This window comes from Ptychodera flava, assembly GCF_041260155.1.
Source record: "Ptychodera flava strain L36383 chromosome 23 unlocalized genomic scaffold, AS_Pfla_20210202 Scaffold_23__1_contigs__length_28996876_pilon, whole genome shotgun sequence".
NCBI lineage: Eukaryota > Metazoa > Hemichordata > Enteropneusta > Ptychoderidae > Ptychodera > Ptychodera flava.
Window position 1 is genome coordinate 6,414,727 of NW_027248277.1, and position 25,613 is coordinate 6,440,339.

Below are 25,613 nucleotides of genomic sequence, written 5' to 3' on the forward strand. Positions count from 1 at the left end.
TGTAGATTTCGATCTTGAACATGTCGATTCGCCGATCCGCAGCGCTAGCGTAATTGTGTACGGCATTTCAGACAACATTGACTTTTCATGAATGTCAGACTAAACGGCATTCAAAGATTATTTATTAATTTGACGACATTTCAGGGCTGTTTCTTGTTTCTTACGTTTTCTATATAGAAATTTGGTTGGCTTTAAAATGCAGCAGATTGTATTCATTATACTTTGATCAAACTATTTGCACGATGCGGGATCACAAGCTTGATTGATGCATTACTTTTGTTCTGAGATTAAAGGAACATCGTGCCTTGCCCGATATTAAAGTGTTTTCAAGTGCGATTTCAATCTAATCCATCCCATTCCATGATCAGTAATTTACTCCAGAGCGTTACACAGATGTGGCACACATACTTAAAAATTGTAAATGGGCAACGGATATTAATATGTGACTTACATTTTCACCCACTACAATCGACATAGAATCATCCCGAGTGTCTAAATAATGTGCACATCTATTCTCGTACACACACCAGTTACAATTCCACTTACTGCTAACGCATGAGCTGCATCTACAGATCAGAAAGCATTTATGTGTTTCAAGATAGAGGTGTCTAAACATAAGCAATTAAGCGCAGACAGAAAATATTATAAAATCTATTTTAGGAAAATTCGATAATAATAGAAGTTGGGAGCAACCGATGTCTTTCCAATTTCATTAAAAATACGAACTTTTCCGCCCGCAAGCACACTTAGTGAAGTTTCATACTATGATCATCCAATGTTGTATCCAAACAATGGTTGTTTCGGTGTAACATATAATCTTCCGTAATAATTATATGTGCGCTACTTAGTTCCTAACAATCTTAAGTAATTGAACAGAATTAAGTGTACTCACGATGTGTGTACGTTGCAGTCATAAAAGTGAAAATCTGTGTGAACAAAATCTTCTGTTTCGCTGCTTCTGACATACAATTGTATAGTCGTGTAGTCTGAAAAGTATACAATTTAGTTCTTCCCGCTGTAGTATTCATTTACAGCATTATTTCTTTGCAATGTTCTCTCAATGGTTGCATAAACAAGCATATTTTCCAGGTCTTATTCGTTTTTAAAAACACCGAACTTCGATTATTTAAGTAATTAGCAACCGAACCCCTCTGGTGGCTTACTCTAATGTACTTGACTTTATGTATCTATAATTATTCATTTTACAGTCTTCACTTCAATGCGCCGAATTGTAAAAATCTGCTACTTGAAAAACTTAAGGCGCATTAAGTAGACGTTTATTGACTGTGTGATGCGAACAATGAATGGTAATCCTACCACAGGACTGTATTGCATCTATCATTGGTGCTTTATCGGCTAGTTCGCTGTATACAAGGATGTCAATTATGCTGAATTTATGAATCATCAGGAAAGCATGCTGTGATGTCGGATATATTCTGTCCACTTTGCATCACTTTGTTTCGCCAAGTTAATGACTGACCTACTTGATTTCAACATCGATGGAACTTTCTAGTCCATTGTTTACCGACATAATTTAAAGGGTATTTCATACATACGAACCTCATTTATAACTGTGAGTTCAAACTATGCTTTAGGGTTAAACAGTTTAACTAAGAAGAAACCTAACCATTTCCAAAAAGGGTTAATCAGATCCAATTATATGTACTAACATCTTATTAAGTCTTAGCAACGATTTCTAGCAAATAGTTTGTTGGTTATACAGTAGGCCTAAATCATTTTAGGGACATTCAATGTGGTGGTCAAAATAAAACCATTTTGAAACGTTGGTTCAAAATAGAATAGCACTGACCTTCTCCAGGTGGTAGTTTCGGTCGACTTTCTATAGGTGGTGTGTCACACGTCAAGTTATTACCATACTTATCGGCACTTGTTATGAACAAGCCATCGTAATTGCACAGATATGTATTAGAACTATCTTCTTCCGGCAACTCAATCATGTTCAAAGTAATCTAAAAATATCCAACATATTTATTATACTTTTGCAATCGAGAAATATCCTGAGAGAAGTAAACCACCTATACGCAGTTAACTGTTATCGGTCATAAAAAGTCCCATTTTGTGTGCTAGTATATTTTACAATTTGACCGCCGTTCCGATTCATAGTTATTGATAATGCGGCCACAATAAAATTCGTTTAATATAATGTACAAGACACATATTGTAGTAGACACATCAACATATTACCCTCCATTTCTTTATTGAGTATATGGGTGCAAGTCTTATATAGTCTCACCTGATTTGCCACATCGATTGGTGCTCCGTTTTCAGGATCTATTGCTTCTATTTCAACACACATGTTTGCATCAAACAGATGTAGCCATCTTGAAGTGCCAGTTGACCTGGTACAGTTTGCTTTTGTGGAACACCTTATTGGGAAGACATTTAATTTATACGATCGTTTGTTTGTCGCGAATGTAATTTCCTTTCATAAAATATTCAAGTTTATTTTTGAAAGATTATCTTTGAAAGATTACAATGAACTTTTTGTTTATGGGTAAATGCGATTTCTACAAGTCCACAAAATAAGGCTAAGAAGAAACCCCGATGTCTTCGTCATCAATGAGCGATATAAATCATGGATAAGAGTTTCACCTTCTTCGTTTTTTTGTAAATTTGGATGTTTTAGAGTGTATGGCTATCCTTTGAGCTTACATGCCATGCTTTTAAACGTTAAAATGCTGAATGGTGGAAGGGCATGTTAATGCGAAAGATGAACTGTAATATTCGCCAAAAGATCGAATGTTTGCAAAACGGCTTGCAAAACACGTAAATACAGTATCTTGTTTTTTTTGTTAGAACACCCCAGGGGGAGAGCACGAGGGGGTCGCCCCTCTCTGTAGAAAAATTGTGAGAAAGTGTTGTGTGTAAAGTTACAATCTGAGAGGTGTTTTAATTTATTTTGCACTCGGTAAAATTGTTAGAAAATTAATTGAACACTGATATTTATTACATTTTTTCATGATCAGTGTTTGAGTCAAATATCCAATATATTTTGCATTAACAGTTCTCAGTTTGCCAGGGATTGAACACCATATAATATGCAGGATTGGCAAATCTGTGACCTTCCTGTGTCATTTCTCCAGCTGCCAGCTTCTAATGAAAAGCCTGGAGTCCATTAAATATGTTTCTGTGATATAAATAAAGGATGAATTCACAACAGTTCAGTTTTGTCCTAGATCCCGTGTAAAATTTGAGAAATTGATGTGTGCAATGCTGGCAGTCTGGTGCACTCTGAGATGTGTTTTCGATATGTCTTTCAAGCTTACTAGTAAACTTGTAGAATACCCCAAGGGGAGAGCACGAAAGGGGGTGCCCTCTCTCGCATTGAAAATTGTGAGAAGTTGATATAAGGAATGGTTCCATTTGAGAGGTGTTTCAATTTATTTCGCACAAAAAATTGAGTACCCCCCCCCTTTCTTCCCCTCATTTGAGTAGCCCAATCCCAGGCCGTAAATAATGACGGCTTTCTAATGATCCATACAGGACAAATACTTCTAACCTTTTCTCCAAGGTGCACCATCCACAGTAAGGATCGTTTGATCCAAAACAGTCTTCACAAGTCAGGTACTGACTACAGTCCTCTACTCTCACTTTATGGACCTACAAGTTAAAAAGTGACAAATATGTTTGAATTCCGCGCCATGATGTTAATGCATCCCTACGGTGATAAATTTTGTCAACAGCTCAAACAAACAAGAAGCATTTGAACTTTCGTATTGCTTCTTGCTTAAAATTTTATTGTGATATCGCCCTTCAATTCTTTAGTATTTTATTACTTGAATTTAATTGTAACAACTAACAACTGACCAACAGTAACCCCTTCTGCACGTGATGCATCTTTAGAATCGTACATCCTCCTTTCGTGAATGTATTGTTTTGACAACTGCTTAAGTAATAAGCATTGACCGGACGCTATGTTGACAGATGTACTGATGGGAGTGGCTTCCTGCCTTCCACTTTGCCGATTGTCTTAATTATAGATGCATACCAAAGTCATGAAAATATGTAGATTTGGAGACGATTTCAGTTGTACACTTTCTAGACAGAGATGCACTTCTTGACGCATTCCTATGCAGTCTGTTTGACTGTGGTTTTTGTAGACGACCGACCTTTTTAGATGTTGTAATCATGTACACGTATCGTGATTAAACTAAGTGAACCATGATGTACAATTCACCTTTATGTGCGTTATTACCGCCCCGTACACGAGCAATAGGTATAGCACCGACCACCCAGGAACAATATACGTACCGGATCGATTTTGACCAAACTACCACTCGGTCAAGCCACGTTACATAATCATACTTTTACGATGTATGATGCAAGACTTACAGTGCAAGGAGTACTTGAAGATGGCCTTTATTAAAGGGAAACCTAAGTCCAGCGAATTTCCGTTAACCTTCAATACTTTCTAAAATCACCCTTGAATAAAATTCAGCTCAAATTTGCAACATACTTGCACACGCCAACGACTACGGCGTGACGTAAAGAGACGTTGAAATAGACGACATTTATGAAATTGAGCTCGGAATCCCATGGTCCCGAAAGGGCTCATGGGAGGAACGTGCATGACGTCATAAGCAATAAACGAATGTGAGTGGTAGCTTGCCAAAGCATCGGAGTCTATGACTGTAGTAGTGCATTTCTGCACGTTACAATTTCTTAATGCACAGTAGCATGAAAAATGATTAACTGTTGTCCAGTTGCAACAACAAAAACGGATTTTGTTTTTATCGTTTTCCCACAGAACAGCTTTCTCGAATACAGTGGCTAAAGAAGTCGGACGAGGTAATACGATATTAAAAGTTGTCAAATATACAAAGTTAATGCTCTGCACCTTTCAAGTATGATTGTTTTATAAGGGATTTTGGGACTCTATTACCGATACAAGACGATACTACAAAATATGGTTCGTATCTTGACATGCTAAGTCAAACTACTATTGCCAGTTTTAACCAGACAAATATTAATTTGGCGATTTGGGGACTCAAATGTCCGAAAACGAAACTACCGTCACTAAACATATCTTATCTCGACAGCCCGGGTCTGCGAGGTCACCGATATACCTGATAAATATAGGCAATTTCTGGACTATGATACTAGAATGACTTCTTGCCTATTGTGCCTTGGCACGCCGGGTCTGAGAAATCGCTGATATTCATTGCCTGATAATATCGGCAATGATTGCGGGACTCTAATGTCGATACCACACGGTACTAGATTAACTTGCACTGTATGTTGGCACGCCGGGTCTGCAAAATCACCGATATTAACCTGATAAATGTCGGCGATTTCGGACTTTAATTCTGATATCATCGGGAGTTTGGTAAGGCCTTGCACGAAATACATTCTTTACTACATGTAATTCATTTTTACTTGACGATCGGGACTTGGACAGAGGACCGATCTGACATCATCGGGAGTTTTGGCTGGTCTTGCACGAAATACATTCTTTACAACAATAGACGATACTAGATTTTTTAAATCGCGGGCAAATATCCAATATATATATTTCGGAGATTAGAGATCTGAGTAACCCCGACTTTTTCAGTTCGATCCCAACTTCCAAAACTAGACGAGATTTTATAGATTTGTCACATTGCAGATAAATATTTTCCAATATATATCGGAGATTTCGCAGCCTTAAAAATCTGGCCAAGCTCGACTTACATGGTAACACATAATCGGTCAATTATTCCGTATCATTTACAAAACAAGTATTCATTTTAAGCGACTGATGAGAAAACTCTGTTTTAGAAATGTAGCGTTCAAGGATCGTAGGGTCACTTAGTGTCTCCAATCCAGTTCGGGGTCTGTACAAGCATGACAGTGATTCCCTCCACGGAATCATACACAAAAAGCAAACAACCAAGATATGAACGATGTGTGGAGATTTTTTCCCAATTATTAAATATTTTGGTTCAAATTGGTATGGTTTGATTTCAGTCAGGGGAAGTAATACTCGATTTCAGAAATAACGCTGTCCGGTCCTTTCATAGTCGTCTTACGAACGCGCTGAAATGTTCTCAGCCCTCCTCTAGCTGCAAGCTCCTGTATCGCCGATGACGTCACGCATGCTCCTCCCATTACCCTTTCGCGCCAATGGAATTCCGAGCTCATTATCATAAATGTCGTCTACTTCAAATTCTCTTTTATTCCGTAGTCGTCAGCGCATACAATTATGTTGCAAATTTGAGCTGCATTTTATTCATGGGTGATTTTAGAAGGGATAAAAGGTGACATTCGCTTGACTTAGGTTTCCCTTTATGAGATATTATTAAAAACTAACTTGAAAGGTTCTACAGCATTCTTTAGCATTGTACATTTTAGACTAAAGGTTGAAAATGCAACGGGTGAACCAGATATTTCTAATTTGCATTCCGTTTGTTTGGAATTACCATTGTACTCTAGTTGGTGGTGTTGAAATTATAACTATAGCACTATTGTGCGTCCAAAGAGAAACTATCCTAGTAAAAACAAGTCTGAAATTGCTAAAAGCATGAAACTCCAGTAATACAAGTTGTACTTGAAATATAATTTGTGTTGTTATTTATAACGCTCTGCTTTTAGTATCGAACACTGCCGAATAATACTCGTAGTTACGATGTATTTGGGGTTCTGTTCCTTTACTTTCCGATTTAATTTCATTTCATGACTTTTTATCTATCATGCAGAGAAAATTATAGAGTAATTTTAACTGAGTGGTATATTTGATAACGTATAATTGACAAGCAACGCGAGTACTAGTTACTCGCGTTGCGCATCATACAGACCTACAACATATCACTTTTAGCGATTTCGTCACACCCATAAGAACATTGACAATTTTGCGTCAATGCGTCAGAAATTCACTGAATGATATGGTAAGTAGTTTGCATAAAACCAATTTCTGAATTTTGTTCTTCGTTTAACGAGATAGCATATTAGAAAACTTTTTCGAGCGTACAGTTACACGTTTGGCATCGAGTATTCAAAGCATGCCGACAGTGTACTTTTTTCTTAATTTTTTGAACATAGGTTACATATGAACTACATACAGGAGGTCTGGGTTCGCAGCCTATGGATACTAGTGGTGTCAAACAACTGTAAGTTGATAGTTTCTGAAAGAGCGTATTTTGCGACGCAACGTCGTGTCATTATGAATTCCGAACTGAATATTCGATTGTGCACAGTGTCAGTTAGTTTATATAGCATATGTACATGTAACCGATTACTCATGTCAAATGAATCCCCTGAACATGTGATTGTAAAACTAAAGAAGACATAATTGTCAAGTTGAAGTCATTAAATTTTATACTGGGAACCGATTAGTACCTGGTTAGGAGAATATGTTAAAGAGGTTTTTCGCGTAATAAGTGTGGCAATTTGTTTTATTATATTGTTCGACTTGAACATTTATTTTCAGTCATAAATCCAACAACACAGACATTATTTAAAAAAATACACATCGATTCATCGCGATTTTCATAACCTTTATTACAGTCATCACATACTCCCGGATAAACTTGTCCTTTAATCAACGTCATATGCGTTTTGTTATTTTGAAACTCCATTAACTCCATCATGTTACTTTCATTATACTTCTTTTGTCAAAATATTGTTACAGAGTTTATCTTTCTCGGGTAATAGTACTGAAACTTAATCAATATTTTTAAGTCCCTGACACATGTTCGATACTTACACTTGCGCCTGTGGTTTTGTAGAAATGCTTATTATCAAGATCAAACTTCATGTCTGGCAGAACCACTGCTGCAGTATCTGTAAACTCAATCCTCTCGTAGGTATTGGCATTGGTGTCGCTGATAAAGTGTATCTGTTTTGCAATGACAATTATCATCATTGGACAGACTAACATTCAAAAGCATCTGATTTAAATGTTTTCACGGGCTGGTTACCATTATTAGAGTTATTTATCGCTACTTTAAATCCAGACGTTTTTGAGAACTCTAGACTTTAATTTTTATGCAAAGCTCTGCGAATGTATAAATCATTTGGTATATATTACTGTACACGCTAAATATTGATGCCTTTGCCAAAGTGTGAGGCTTGAAAGAGGAACAACGCATAAGCCCAGAAACATAAACAGTTGAAAGGCAGCATTAAAGAAGCTTCGCCATGTAACGGTTATCTGGATAACCTTTACTGACCGTGTCTCAGATCAACGAGTCAACTGTAATTAGCTCACGTGTGTGAACACGTGGGCTAATTTCATAGCGATGTTTGTCTGTCTGTCCGTGTGTGTGTGTATGTTAGTGTGTGTGTATGTTAGTGTGTGTGTCTATACACGATAACTCAAAAACGCCTGAACAGATTTAAATCAGATTTGATACACAGGTACCATATGCTACTTGCAAGAACTGATTAGATTTGGTTAGTGTGGCTTGCATATTGATGAAGTTATGAAATATCTTTTTTTTGGTACAGTGGTTTCCCTATGGAGACGGTAATGACAGTTTAGACATATATCAAGAAATACTGCTGCAAATTTCATGAAACTTTTCACAGATGACAATCTCAGAACATTATAAGGATACTGTGAGTGTCTTGTCAATTATCTGCTCATTTGCTTATTTAATGAGCTTTTGCTATTAGTGACATAACTCTGAAATTCCTGCACCAAACTTGATAATACATGCAACAAATATTGATCTGATATATATCCAATTATACTTAGAAGCATTAGGCAGTTTCAAAATAATAAATAGCTCATTTGCATATTTTTATGTTTTATTATTAGTCCTATAACTCCGATATGACTGCACCAAATTTGATGAATTCGGCTACAGATACTGATCTGACTGACGTCTTACTGTGGTGTAAAGCACTTAGTAGTGTCAAGTTAATTAAGGGTTCATTTGCATATTTATTTAATGAACTTTGTAATTCGGTATATAACTCTGAAATTACGGCACCAGAGTCAGTATAATCTGGTACAGATATTGATCTGATAAATATCTAATTGTACTGACAAGCATTTGGCAGTGACAAGTAAACAAATAGCTCATTTGCATATTTTGTGAAGTTATGTAATTAGTCATATAACTCCGAAATAACTGCACCAATTGTGATAAAATCTGCTGCAGATACTGATCGGACACATATCTAATTGTGGTATAAAGCATTTAGGTGTGTGGAGTTAATTATGGCCCCATTTGCAAATTTAATGATCTTTGTAATTAGTGATATTACTCAAAGATTACAGCATTACATTTGATGGACCTGGCTACAGATATTGATCTGATAAATATTTAATCGTACTGAGAAGTATTGGGCGTCTCAAGTTGATTATTAGCTCATTTACATATTCAATATAGTTTTGTAATTAGTGATTGAACTATGAGAGTACTATGCGGAAGTTGATAACAGATATCTGATTGTTCTTATTACACGCCTCACACAAGTGTCGATTATATCGGTATGAATTTGGTTTATTGACAGGAATATTGAAAAACATAATACAATAAATCCTCGTCAGAGATGCTCACTCTAGCAGTTGACCGTATACACGTCTAGTCTTATCAGAAGGCTGTCTTGTACTCCGAGTCGTGTGCTCAATTGATCTGCTGTCAGAATATACAATGTCTGTCTTTGTTCTTGTGTTTTGGTCAGCGATTATCTGAGGTGTGAAAATGTTGCGTAACATTTCCTTGCTCGTTTCTTTGTCAGTCACTTTAATTTGAAACAGGTCAAAGGTACAATTGTTTTGCACAACTTCATAACAGTCAAAAAATTATGCAGTAATTCACGTCATACTGTATTGTTTCATGTGTCCAGTAGTGTCTGATAAATGTCAATACATGCCGAGTCATCAGCGGTCAATTTCAATGCTTGATAACTAAGTTTGTAATTTGTCAAACTCAAAGTCATTGCTTCCATTCAGGGGTCACATTAGTAGGTCAAGTTGTTCTGTGAGTACTGTTGAGTCTGTTAACTGAATATCAAACATTCTCTGAAGCGAACTACTATTAATGAACTTGTTGTGAAACACATGAGCACCTTCAGTTCATATTTGGTCACACTTATTATTCAGCGTTTGCAGAATATCCAAACATCTTGATTGACTGGGCCAGAAAATCTGCTTGAAATATCAAATTGTTATGTATTTCTGTCCTACCTTGAGAACATGTCCAGTATCGATACCCAAGAATCCGACTGTGTGTTGTTGCACAGTAGTTACAGCTATCGATGTCACCAAGGTGTCTGTATAGTCTTCTACGTCATATCCATGTTGATCATCCACTCCATTTGCATATTGGTAGTGCGTTAAAGCATGGCATTCATGAGTTCCCCTTGAAAACTGAGATTTGAAATAGCAAGAAGAACAATCATCATAATAAACTACTTTTTAAGAAGCATAATCAAGATTCTACAATGGAATTACTTTTTAATAGATGTGTTTATTATGGAAAGCCGTTGGGGACCCTTGGCAACAACTCTTTCCCCATTAAAATTGCATAGGTAGAAAACAACAAACTTTTCCGTCGAAATATACCAAAAAATGCCACCCTGCTACCACATAACTTTTTGCGGCACCGTCAATTTCAAATGCGATAACAACAACTTAAACCATGTTTTTACGCGACCACGAAAATATCAATCAGCGTGAAAATTGCTAACACTATGCAACTTGATGTTGAACTGTAACCTTGGCGGTGGACGCCGAAAATTAGGCATTCGCCGGCAACGTTATAGTTCAACATCACATTAAGTACCTTATAGATTGTTACCGCTACGACCATTTTTCATCAAAGGTCAAATTGCATACTGATAGCAATGTGGACGCTGACTGATACCTGTATTTTGTTTCCGCATAAACATTTCGTTTTAGTTGTTGTTGTTGCTTTAAAAGTTGATAGCGCGGCTAAAAATTATGTTGTAGTCGGTGGCATTTTGGCATATTTCGATAAAACACCTTTCTGTTTTCAACCCATGCATTTTCAATGGGGAAAGACTTGTCGCCGAGAGATCCCTAACGGCTTCCTATCATAGTTTACATGATTCTACTGGTGACCACTTTATGTCAGGTATTTAGTGTAGGGGTCAAAGTTTACAATTTATGCACTATATGGACTACCAAAGAGAAGCCTCCTCACAATTATCATTTTAACATTTGAATGGTAATTAATATGCCATGACAAGATACTTACGGGAAGAGTTCCAGCACATGTAGCACCACGCATCCACGAAGCAGTATACCCTGGTAATCCATCGCCTTCCATACATCCCTTAGCAGCATCTTGGAAAGCTGTTTCAATCACACTCATTTTGTACATACATATTGCAGACTTAGCCTTCGGTGTCGGAGGATCATTTACTCCCTCAGCGAATGCAACGAACAACACTTTTTCCCCATCATTTAGTGTCAGTGATTGACTGAGATCCTGTGCAGGTCTGGTGAGATACGCTGCTTGAGCAAGGTTGTATGAATCATCTCGGCATCTCAATGTCACTTCAGTGTAGGAGTTGAAGTATTGTTGTTCTGACCGCTGACATACACGGACAAGTTTGGAAATGTAATCAGAGCTTGTGTCAGTGGATGACTTTTGTGTTGTCACGAAGTAACTATAACCATTGTAGCTGAATCCAGCCACATACCTGACAGGAAAAGTGGTTCTTAAATTAATATCAATATCAACTCTTGTGTTGCCACGGCCGTCTTCAAGCACCTCAAATATATTATCTTTAAGCTGTCTACCACTCACAAACGGATATCCTAGATTCGATGATGTACTTGTTGTGCCGACATACAACATTGGCTGACGAAAGTGATAATGATGTGCAACGTAACCAACTGTAGAGTCATCTGTTATATTTGCGACGACATAAATCAAATTCTGGTTTGCATAAGTAACAGTCAAGTTCTGCATGTGTCTCTTTTGGCACACACCTAAGTAACCACCACAGGTTATCAGATCACCATAATCATAGTTAAAGGTCAGTATTTTATTGTTAGAGTCATGTCCCACACCATAGTTATCATACTCTGGTCCTGTTGTGACATTAATAATCAAGTTCAAGTTTTCATCCAACCTGTACAGTTGATTCACACCGCCAATGTACACATCACCAGTGACATTATGTACAGTCAGGTGGTTAAATCCATTCGAGTTAGGATCAGTGAAGATAGCGACTTCGTAGATGTTGGCGTCGGATTGATGGTTTATAGCAAAAATGGTGAAGAGGACAACGAGGTCAACGATCTTACGCAAGTGTGATGTCAAAGGCAATCCACCCATATTGCTTTCGCAAAGACTGTATATTTGTTGTGCTGTATTGCGAAATCGCTGAGAGAGTGGATTATTTTAGAAATTGGAGTAGTTTTGAGTCTTCAATGAAGAATATAGACGACCAATGACTGGCTGTACCCACCTTGACAGTGATACACTCAGTGCGACAGTTTTCGGACAGGGTGGTGAATTTCGCCCAGGGCCGTTTAACAAATGACGAGCACTACGAAATTTTATTACCATACCTTTCAAAACTTTATTGTGTTTATCCTCAAACTGTTAACACGACGGAAGTGGTAATAAGGGGGTCAAAGCTGCAAAATTTTTGACCCCATGTTGAGTGCATAGTAATCGGACTGCTATCGCAGTAATAGAACGTCGTATTTGGAATGTGATTAGCGGCAAAATATTGATAATTTGAAACTTCAAAACCTCGTTTTCAATTTCGACGTGTTTAGAAAACTGTATATAAATATTTCGTGACAATTAGCTACGTTTAATTCATAGACGACTCAACCATATTTCGACGTGTTTGGCGCTTACCTACCGTGCGTATGGACTGTCTCTGTGTGTTGCTTTTAGCACCTGTTATCGTACGGTCTGACTAACTTCGTCGAGTTTGTAGCGCCCGAAATAGCTTCTACCAAAACAAATTACCCAAAACGGACAGCAGCGTCAGTTCACTTAATATGCGGTCACATGACTTGTAAAACGCTATCAATACAGAGCGAAGTGAGTACAAGAGACAGCATTTCATTCAATGTCCGAAACTGAGATCATCCGAAAACTGTCACAATTACGTACTGGAGCTAAAGATGGAATGTAGTCTTTACCAAAATCCCACAATACTCATCAGAATCATATTGAAAGCCTGTTTAGTGAACGTTTGAGGACTGGATTAGGCTTTTGGGTCAAACAAAGTCAGCTCATATGTGAAAACTGAAGCCGTGGCGCCACTGAACTGATACCAGCTCTAATAAAAGTAGACGTTTTACAGCTGCACACAACATACAGGTTGTGAACTTCAATCATAATATCATACGTGTACATAGCAACTTTGGTATAAACACGATTGGAACTCATTTGGGATGATTGGATAGTTTAGTAATGTCTGTTTAATCTGCTAATGTAAGCTCATCTGCTTTTCTTATTAAGTGAGACACTTGTTTGCAAAATGCAACATTCAGCTATAGGGTATCTAACACTTTTGAGAAATTTGAACAATATGAAGATCCAATTATCCCAAATTATTTCTAATTGTATTTATATGTAAACAGTGATCATTTTACTGCTTAGTTTTGATAACATATCTTTTCTTTAATTTCTCCGCCCTTTGAAAAACATGAAATTGTAGGCTTATGGCAAATTGTAATAAAGAAAAGACAATAGCTGACACGCAAAATGATAGATATGTACAATATTTGGGCCCAATCTTTGTTGTATCGTTTTTGATAAAGGAACTATAGTTTCCTTTCCGTTCAAATTGTGATGACTTTATCAGATAGTGTGCGTAAGAACGTATGCATGTGTGTTTGTATTTGGGCGCCATGAGAAAACAAAAGAATGATCATGGAGGCAAGCAAGTTTTGCCGTAATTTCCTCGGGCACCATAAAAAATCGCCAGTAAAAATCGAAATTCTTCGCTCGCCCTACCCTGCAAGTAATCTCGACGCTCTGTAATAAAATAACAAAAGTTGCCTCATCGATTATTATTGTCAGTTTATTCAAAGTGCTGAAACAACTATTTATATTTTTCAAAACAAATATTAGAGCTTTATGTGTGAGAGAAAGTGAGTATATTAAGTCTTCGGACACTCTATCTGAACTTCTAGCTGTGTCCCCATACTCATTTAGTAGAATATAGTGCGCCCTCCGATGGCCAAATTCAGAAATTCTCTGTTTGTAGAGCCACATGCCTGCATGTGATTTATTCATGTTCTGCAATGACAAACAGACGTCGGTAGGTTTTGAACAGTCGATGCTGGAGATAACATAAACTACACCACAATACCAACTACCAATACCTGGATGATCGTAAAGTGGTTCTGTTGCTTATGCTAAACCTTTCCGCGGCATTTGACACATGTCGACCACTCTGTTCTCTTAACTCGTATTTGCAGTAGATTGGGATCACAGATACAGTCTTATCCTTGGTCAGATCATATCTTTCTAACCATAACCAATATAATCCGAGCAATTAGGTGATATTTGATACATACAACACGTTCTTGAGTACAGTGCCCCACAGGGATTGGTCCTTGGGACGGTTCTTTTTACTATATATTACACCACTTGGAGACATAATTCGGCAAAATAATACTGATTTTCACGATTATGAGGATGGCATACAATTGTAGCAGAGTTTTGAAATGGCAAACTTTAGTTCCTGTTGTTCACACATGAAAACCTGTACTGCATATATTCATAATTGGATGACAGATAATCTCTTGAAGCTCAATGCGGATAAAACCAAACTGATCTTGTTTGGGCCTTGTCAAAAATTATCTGACTTGACCCTGAATCTGTGCAGTTGTAGATGAATGGTATGTAATCACACCAGCAACAACAGGCATAAACCTGGTACTACACTTGATATGCGAAATAACATGGAGAATCATCTAACATAAGTCTACAAATTCGCTTATTTTCACATAAGGAACATTAGCAAAATAAGAAAATGTCTCACTGATGATACAGTCAAGCTATTGGCCCATGCGTTTGTTACATCGAGGCTGACTATGGGAACAGTTTACTGTATGACATGCCAATTAAAAGTGTCAGAAACTTCAACAAGTACAAAATATTGCTGCTCGCATGATCTCTAAAACCAGAAAATACAATATAACAGGGATTTTACAGAATCTCCATTGGCTTCCAATATCTGAGCGGATTAAATAAAAGTTACTACTTATTACATATAAAACAATAAATAGACAAGCAAAACCATATCTCTGTGATTTAGCTGTTCTCTGGTGATTACCCTCTTAGTATGCGATTTGATTATACTTGCCAAATTCTTCATACAGCTATAACTCATTTTAATTGTGTTTCTGTTGAATATCTTGTGAAGTTTAGATGGCGCCTTAGGAAAATGTTTGTCAACAAGTTGAAGAAATTTCCTGCCGATGTTAGTTTCCACGTTCTTGCTTAAAGGTGGGGGGTGACCAAGTGATATGACGCTTCCTGTTATTGCTTGATCTCGCTGATTGGTTTGTCTTGGGAAATTCAATTTTCTCGGTGTAACCGCTTGCCTTTAGCGCCGTATTGTATTGACCTTTATATTTATTAAAGATGCCCTTATCACTAGATATTGTTGAGATACGTGTGCTTATTACATCAGGTATGTGTTTAATAATGGTTGGTGGGTGATTAGACTGCTTATGGTCATACATTGTTTGGTCGTTTGGTTTACGATACGGATAGAAATTGCCATCGTTCAGATTAAATGTCACATCCAGAAGTTTGTTATCTTCTGGTTTGTCTCAATCGTTATTTTGAGGCCATTGTCATGAAATATCTTTGTGATTTCCTTTCTGATCTTATCCGCCTTAGTGGCCGTGATATTTTTGAGTACACCAAGCCTGTCGTCCCGGTATAAGCCAATATGATTCTTATCATACTTCTTGGCGATTGTGCTAAGTATATAAAGACCCACCAGTTCGGTGGTGCTGAAAAAACGAGGTCCTATGTATACAAAATTTTGCAAATGTATCAGTAAGTCAGAACGGGGTCCTATGTATATACAATTTTGCAGCTCTATCAGTAAGTCAGAACGAGGTCCTATGTATATAATATTTCGCAGCTGTATCAGTAAATCAGAACGAGGTCCTATGTATATAAAATTTTGTAGTTGTATCAGTAAGTCCGAACGAGATCATGTATATAAAATTTTGTAGTGTATCAGTAAGTCTGAACGAGATCATATGTATATAAAATTTTCAGGTTGCAGCTGTAAACCGCTAAAGCGAGGCCAGATGTAAATCGACCCTTGTCCAGGCTCTATGTATGTATGTATGTATGTATGTATGTATGTATGTATGTATGTATGTATGTATGTATGTATGTATGTATGTATGACCAATGTATCTATGTGTTAATTTTTGTGTTTCTCATCTTCCGACCGGCCGTAAATTTCAGCTCCGACGTGAAAAAAAACGAAACAATTTTTTTTATCTGCGCTGCCTCTGAGGCGATCATACTAGCAACAGCACCACCAACATCAAATTGTGACATTGTAGCGACTAAGACTGAAAGGACGGAGAGCACAGAACACTGAACTGAAAGACAGAAATTGCAGTGACTGAATGGACAGAACATTGAGTCATATATATATATATATATATATATATATATATATATATATATATATATATATATATATATATATATATATATATGTTAAAATTCTACTCTATGTACATATCCTTGCTGTTCTATCTCTGAAATAAGGATGATTGTGTGAATTACTTTTTTTACATTTGGCGCGTCCTAGGAGAACTTTGCTCAAAACCCAAATTACATCTTGAAGTTTGACCCTGTAAGCTTTGCTGTGTTAACGAATCTTTGAAATGCCCTACCCTAAGCCAATATTTCATATAAGAAAAACACAACTACAAATGAATGTAGATCTAACAGAATGCCAGATGGCTAGAGACACCCTACAATGAACAGACACTACAAAAATTCCTTATTTGTCAGTGGTAGTTCATACAGACGATGTTAAGTTATTTATGCAGACAGAAATGTCATTTGTAATTGACACAAACTAGGGGATTTCTCAACTTATCCAAAAAAAAGCTTTATCTTAACTGTATTCACCAAAACATGTTCAAATCTAGTGTTCTTTAGACAGATTGGGCAGAAACATAATAGTTAAATAAGGTACTAAATTAAGCGATAAATTATAAAAGAGCCTTGCTGAAGGGAACAATACCTCAAGTACGTTAATGAATGGTGTTTGTGCCAAACAAACAAAAACGTAAGAAAATCGTCTATTATCTTGAAAACCACAAGATTTGATTGATATTTGACCTAATTATAGGAATTTATTGTCCTTTAAAATTTAAAATTACTGCTTCAATCTTGACGTATCAAAATCTGATATTTTCCCGCAAAAATGCACGTCTTTATTAATTTAATATTCGAACCAATACCCATAAAACTTTCTTTATTTTCTCAGCACATTTAAAAACAACGTATACCATATTATGTAAAAAATACATATCACTTATGAATATTTATCTGTATTTCTTTGTGACATAAAGATATTCATGTAAACCATGCAAAATATTGTATTTTTTGTTTTGAAGAAATTGTACTTAAAATTCAATAATTTTCCATCTGCCAGTAGTTTTAACACAAGTTTCTTTCCCTTCGTACATTATTGGTCATATATTTTCAAATATTTGATTTATAGTGGCTGGTATTTTCAGTTATATGCAATATTCAAATTTAGCGGAAAAATGACAGATTTTGATCATGTGACTTGGCTTAGGTATTACATTATGATCAGTCTGAGTCGCTACAATCTCACAATTTGATGATGGTAGTACTGTTGCTAGGATGATCGCCTAAGAGGTGGCGCAAATACAAAAAGTTTTTTTAATTTTCATGTCAGAGCTGAAATTTACGGTCGTTCGGGAGATGAGAAACACAAAAATAAAAAAAATGTCGCCCTTATGTTGAAACTACGCTTGTCATAATGGCGAGGATCAAGAACAACAATCTTGTAATACAACTTTATATCATTGACGAAACATTTCTACACACTGTCTGGCAAACTTACGAGTCAAAGCCCTCACATAATACTATACTAGTGAAAGTTATTTCCTTAGCAATATGACCATGTCGTGGATATTTGATCTCACTCAATTTACCTTTTCGTCAACTTCTGGTGGTAATGATTCCTAGCAAATCTTACCCAGAACAAGCGAGCAGGAAACAATAGACTGCAATCTAGACAATGCCCAAATAAACGTAAGTGCACCTTCAGTAACAAAGGCATTGTATTCGTATTGCATGATGTCATGTGATACCTGTACATTTTTTGATTAAGCAACGTACAGAAAGACGAATTCACACAAACACATTGTACAACGTGAATAACAATTTTAAATAAGATATGACATTGAACATTCCAAAATTCACAACCACAGTATTACAATGTGTGTTTTGATGCAGGGGGGGGGGTGGCGTACCGTTGTATACGCGAATCACAGGCGGCCCAGACACTATTTATAAGCTTATTTTTTCTGTTTTCTCTATAAGTTCCTCTCCTTTCTTCATTACAGTCCCTCTATGGATAGTGGGACTGTGTCTTCATGCTCTGACTAATTGGGGTAAATAAAATCAATGGTTATATAACCTAACCTAGCCTAATGGCTATTTTTTTTCATTTTATACCCCATTACAAGGACGTTTATCTCTCATACACACATCTTGTAATTAATTAGTAAACACAACTAATTATGCTGATCCGTGGACTTATGGTCGACATTGTAAAGATAGAGACCCGTTTTAGTAACCTTTCATATCTTTCACAATGTTGACCAACCCATAAAATCCCTGATAAGTCCACAGATTAGCATAATTAGTTGTGTTGACTAATTAATTACAAGATGTGTGTATATGAGAGATAAACGTCCTTGTAATGGGGTGTAAAATAAATAAAGAGTCAAGAGGCTAGGTGAGGCTATACAGTGATTCATTTTATTTACTACAATCAGTCAGAGCATGAAGAAAGGAGAGGAACTGATAGAGAAAACTGAGAAAAACTCAATAATAAGCTTATTAATAGTGTCTGGGCCGCCTATGGTAGAATTTGATCATTTGAATCTGACGAATGTACTTCCAAGACGATGAGAAAAAACTCCTAGCAAGCTAACAGAATATGTGAGGCAGCCGACGAAATGAGGAATAAACCATATCAATCTGAAGCCGAGCAAAATAAGCTGGGGAAAACAAGCAACCCTTCACATTACATCTTGCACATTTAAATGATTAGTGTTGAAAAAACTAATTTTAATCATTTTCAGTGGAATTTTCAGACCGAGAATCCAATATTATCAGGGGATCATAGCATGGTATTTTTGCACAATTTTTGGTCAATTATGATGCCTATATGTGCAATCTGAGAAAGGCAATATTACTAAAATAATTGTCTGCTTTTGCTTAAACACAGGTAAAAAGCTATATATTTGCTTGGGAGAGCACGACAGGGCTTAACACTTAGCTTCAAGTCGGCAATATTGAAAAAAAAAGTTAATTTATTTGGATGGCCTTTTTTTCGTTGAATATCAGAAACAAAGATGCAGACAAAAAATGTTTTGAAAAATGACAAAGAAGAACACTTACTGATCAACCGTTTCGGTGAATGAATTGCCGGTATCAAACTAACAGGACAACATGTTTAGTATAATGTAATGATAGGGAATTCATTCATGACAGCCTTTCAATAAAAATACCGTCAAGGACAGTGTGCTCACATTCGGTTTGAATTGGTAAATTCAAGAAATATTTAAACCAGAAAAACAAGAATGACAAAAGCAAAGAAGGTCTGTGTAATATATTGGGATATATTACTAAAGATCGGTTCATCCAAGAACTACTAGACAGACACGATGCTCTGGTAAACAGAATGTTCCTGGGGCTTGGAACTGTTTTATTGAACTATACTGCGCATGCTCGCAGGCTCGTGCAAGAACACAAAGCAGAATACATCCAATTACATATTCATAATACTACACTGCTGGCTGTTCAGTAGTGTAATACAAAACCTCACAGATCAAGTCTGATGACGGGCTTTCTCACCCTTTGAGATCTCCTAACAGGTACACATTGAAATGGAGACTTTACAACACTTTGACTGACTTGATCTGGTTTGTAACTCTGAATAATGCTTTCTGTCTGCTTTGATTTATCAGCACCTGAACAAGTAACACTTGTCTTTGTTTGTGTTACCTCTTGGTCAATGAACTCAGGTATAACAATTTCTGGTTCAACAACATCTGATACATCATCACGAGCTTTGATCAAATGATCAATATGAACATATCTCTTTGAATGAGCAAGTTGCACAATGTAACTCTTTGGCCCACATACTTTTACAATAGTACCAGGAATCCATTTTCCAAATAGGAATTTGGGCTTTTGTTGCGTACTCTTACTCTATCATACAACTCAAAACCCTATCTTTTGTAGACTTATCATGATAGAATTTCTGTTTCTCTTGTTTATGTTCGACAAATTTGGCAAGATCTGGCTTTACCAAACTCAACCTTGTTCGCAATTGTCTTTTCATCATTAACTCAGCTGGTGGTACACCCGTAACACTATGTGATGTTGTATGATATCTCAACAAGAAATTTGCCAATCTGTGTTTTATAGACATACACTTGATACCTTACAAAACCTGTTTGAGCAATGCTTTTTTGACTGTTTTCATGATCTTTCAGCTGCACCATTTGACTGAGGATGGTAAGGAGGAACCAAAGTATGTTTAATACCATTTAACTCTATGAACCCTCTTTAACTAAGCAGAAGTAAATTGTGGGCCGTTGTCTGAAACGACTTCCTCGGGCAAACAATGGTCAACAAAAATCAGGCGTAATTCATCAATTGTACGTTGACTTGTAGTGGAGAATGGTCTTCAGACTTTTCTATACTGTATCTCGTAATCATATGCAGACAATATTAATGCCCATCTTTGCATACGAGCTGCTGCCAATGTCGGAATGGCTGATTTTGGACCTAGTATTGCCAACAATGGCTTGTAGTCAGTAATTAATGTAAATTTTCGACCATATAAGAATCGGTGAAACTTTCTCACTCCAAACACAAACGACAATGCCTCACGTTCAATTTGTGCATAAATTTTTCTCACTTTTGTATAACATACGGGACGCGTACGCAATTTGTTTCTCTTGACCGTTATCAATGACATGGCTAATGACAGCTCCTACGCCATAGCTACTATCATCGCATGCTAGTCTGAGCTCACGCTTTGTATCATAATGTACTAACAATGCATCACTGTTAAGAGCAGTCTTACAAGCATTGTATGTTCTTTGGCATTCTGGTGTCCATTTCCACTGAACACCTTTTTTAACAACTTATGAAGTGGTGCGAATATAGTTGCCAATCCTGGTAGAAACGAATGATAATACTTAACCATACCAAGGAAAGACTTAAGTACCTGAACATTGTTTAGAACTGGTGCCTTTTTGGTAGCATCAACCTTTTCAGTGACAGGATGTAGCCCCTCAGCATTTATCCTAAGTCCAAGATATACAACCTCTGATTGCAGAAATTTGCATTTATCAAGCTTGAGGTGAATGTTATGATGATGTAACCTCTCTAGAACCTGACCAAGGGTATTTAGATTTTCTTTACAGTTACTTCCACCAATCAGTATATCATCCTGTTTACAAACATACTTGGGAATACCCTGCAAAATTTGATCCATTTTGGCCTGAAACAATTTTGGCGCAGACTTAACATCATAAGGCAATTTTGTATATTTATAAAATCCTTTATGAGTATTTATAGTCAAATACTCTTGACTTTCTTTATCAACACTTAACTGTGCATACGCATGAGACATATCAAGTTTTATAAAAACTTTAGAACCAGTAAATTCGGTATAAAAGTCTTGTGCAGTTGAAAGTGGATATTGCTCATCCTCAAAAGCTTGGTTAATAGTTACTTTATAGTCTCCACATATTCTCACAGACTTATCTGCTTTCGGGACAACCACAATTGGACTGGCCCACTCAGATCTCTCTATTTTGACAATTACAGCATGTCTCTCAAGTTTGTCTAACGCTTTTCAACTTGATCTTTGAGTGCATATGGAACTGACGTGGCTTGATGAAAACTGGTTTACACCATCACGAATGATAATGTGCGCTTCAAACCCCTTCATGCCTTCATAACTATCATCAAACAATGATGTGTGTTTGGCCAAAAGCTCGTCAAGTTGTTCTTTTGCATTTTGGTTGGTGCAAGTCATAGTCTTTCTTGCAGTGACACTGGAAATTTCACCCCAATTTAACTTGACTTTTTGTCACCAATTTCTACCCAAAAGTGTAGGTTTATTGTCATGATTTGCTACTATCATGGGCAATGTCATCTTTTGACTTTGGTACGTCACATTAGAGTTCATCTCACCAACAATGTCGACCATTTCACCTGTATAAGTTTTCAGTTCCACCCTTGAGGGTGCATGTGTTTAAATTTCTCATTGTACACATTTTGCTCATGATCGAGAAATCAGCAGCTGTATCTATCTGCATTTGACATGGTATCTTATTTACACACACTTCCACAGTGTAACCTTTCTCTCTTGTAGGTTTACCTGTGTTCATAGAGTACAATGAATATAAACCAGCATTGTTCTCATCATCACTGTTACCCGTACAATTTTGTACTTTCCCTTTTGTTTTGCTTTTCTCATATATTCGGTATTTTACATGTTTACCATTTGCATTTACACGGCTACGACACGCAGATGCAATATGACCAATTTTCTCACATTTGTAACACTTGGACATTTTAAATTTACATGTATGTGGAGCATGATTGCCTCAGCTATAACACAGTATTTGTTCATTAGTCTTACTGCTGGCAGGACAAAATTCCCTAGTTTTCCTTTCTGCCATCTCCATCGCCGTTGCAATTTGGCAAGCACGGGTAAACGTAAGGTCAACTGTGTTCAACAGCTTGTTTTGAATCCTCTCATCGATTAACCCACAGACGAATCTGTCTCTCAGTGCTCGGTTCAGAAAATCGCCATAGTTTCAATGCTGCGAAAGTTTTTTTAAAGGCAACAATACAGCCGCTTATCGACTCACCCTCTCTCTGGTTGCGTGTATCAAAATGAAAACTCTCAGCTATCTCCAGTGGTGCTGGGGTTACGATGAGTCTCAAGAGCTCGCACAATTTCATCAAGTGACTTGTCTTTTGGCTTTGACGGCGACAGTAAATTCTTTGACGTGGAATACACTTCCGATTTCTGGTAGGAAGATTGCTCGTTTTCTATCTCTAATAGTCTCATTATTGTCATCGTGATCCTCACCTTGCTTTACCAAGATACTATTGGCAACGAACAACATTTCCATCCGTTCGACAAACAAACTAAATGTCTCTCTCTGGCAAATATTCGCCGAGTTTACCAATGAGACCAGTCACTCCTGCCATTTCTACAAATGTAACCAGTTGCTGCTCACTCGTGTCGTCGTTTGGAAAATTCACCAAGTCTTTCTCCAACGAAAAATCTAGTGTAACGTCTGAAATTTCCTCGTGTAACTCACTACACGTAGAAAGTCCCAATCCTTGTCGCCAATATAATATTTGGGATATATTACTAAAGATCGGTTCATCCAAGAACTACTAGACAGACACGATGCTCTGGTAAACTGAATGTTCCGGGGCTAGGAACTGTTTTATTGAACTGTACTGCGCATGCTCGCAGGCTCGTGCAAGAACTCAAAGCAGAATACATCCAATTACATACTCAAAATACTACAGTTTGCAACTTAGGTACTGGAGGTGATCTTTAGGAACATGTATATCAACTTCTATAGCAATGGGACAAGCAGATCCTACATACATAAAGCAAATGTCAACAAAAAAATTAGCCAGAGAAGCTTGACAATAGAAAAGGTGGGAGGGTGGGGAAAAATTAAGAGTGGGAAAAATGTACAGGGGATCTTGTAAAAAGTAATGCTACCTCATCAATCTTCTAGCCCTACCCCCTCCTGAATATCAAATGTTCCACCCCCTTACATAAGACCATCTGGCAGGAATGTATTTACAACCTTAGGGATGTTTTAATGTATGCTATGAGTGCTCTTATTCGAATGTAAACAACACTTTAATCAGTTACAGATAGTGAAATGACTTCCACTGGGGGGGGGGGGATTACGACATCTGGAATTATCCTGGATCCAAATTTCTCATCAGTTCTGATGTGTCTTACAAGCAAAAGTTGCAAAATTTAGTTCACAATGAAAAAATTAACCTCAACTTTTTTCTGGATCAAATTTTACTACAAATTGATATTAAATATGACAAAATTATGTTCACAGCCTTCAAAACTCTCTCACAACATATCCTGGGTTGGTGTAGGTCATTTAAGGTCACAAACTGAGAAAATTACCTAAAATTTAAAAAATTAGGGTTTCCCAACACTTTGAGCAGAAAATTTTTTATTGACTCCCTCGGGACTTTTGTACCAAATTACCAAGCTATCAGACAAGTAATTTTGAGAACAAGTTTCTTGACCAAAAATGACAAAATTGTCTTAAAAATACAAATTTGTATATTTCAGGACAATTTCCACATATCTAACTATTGTCATCCCTGGACATGTGTAAACCAAATATAGAAGCTGTCTGTCCAGGGGCTTTAAAAAGAAAATATTTTTAAAGATTTTTTTACCAAAATGTCAACATTTGCCCCAAAACAGTAATATTTCCTATTTTGTTGTTATTTCAAGAATAAGAAGGGTAACGCCCTTGCAAACATCCAATCCGAATTTGAGAGCAATTGGGCTAGCGGTTTCAGAGAAGAATAAATTTACTTAATATGAGAAAAATGACCAAAAAATTCAGCAAAAATATAAAATTCGAGATATCTTCACAATATTCATAAAACTGATTGGATCAACCTGGGAACCTGTATACCAAATATCAAAGCTATCAGATTAGTAGTTTTGAATATACAAAAATTCGGAAAATTGCCTCAAAATTACAAATATAAAAATTTCAATTCAATTTGTATAAACTTGACTGAGGTCATCCTGAGGAACATGAATACCAATTTTCAAAAATATTTTTTGACTAAAAACTGAAAAAATTACCCCTAAAATAGAAACATGCAAATTTCATCCCAAATTTTAAAGACCTTATTTAGAATACCTAAAGGAACCTGCACACCAAGTTTCAACCCAATCTAACCAACGGTCACAGAGTTTTAGCAATTTGCAGTGTTTTTTTCCTTTTTCCCCTCATTTGCATATTTTTGACACTGACAAGTTCATTTGAACAAATTCACATCTCCATCCCTAGGTGCACCTGTACACCAAATACTAAGACAGTAGGTGCTGCAGTTTAGGTGTTTTTGATGTGGACGGACATACATACATACATACATACATACATATATACATACATACATACATACATACATACATACATACATACATACATACATACATACATACAGACAGACAGACAGACAGACAGACAGACAGACAGACAGACAGACAGACAGACAGACATACATACATACATACATACATACATACATACATACATACATACATACATACATACATACATACATACATACATACATACATACATA

General features: G+C 36.7%; 1 protein-coding gene across 1 annotated transcript; it reads right to left on the minus strand.

The window, feature by feature from the left end:
* Positions 1 to 348: 348 nt before the first annotated feature.
* Positions 349 to 12,257, minus strand: LOC139124356 (plexin-B-like). The gene is made up of 8 exons (XM_070690497.1): positions 11,169 to 12,257; positions 10,136 to 10,318; positions 7,703 to 7,834; positions 3,521 to 3,621; positions 2,255 to 2,387; positions 1,811 to 1,970; positions 893 to 986; positions 349 to 566 (listed from the first exon to the last, which is right to left on the minus strand). Exons 1-8 carry the CDS (start codon positions 12,255 to 12,257, stop codon positions 386 to 388), a joined length of 2,073 nt encoding a protein of 690 aa, XP_070546598.1. The 3' UTR covers positions 349 to 385.
* Between the last annotated feature and the right edge of the window lie 13,356 nt (positions 12,258 to 25,613).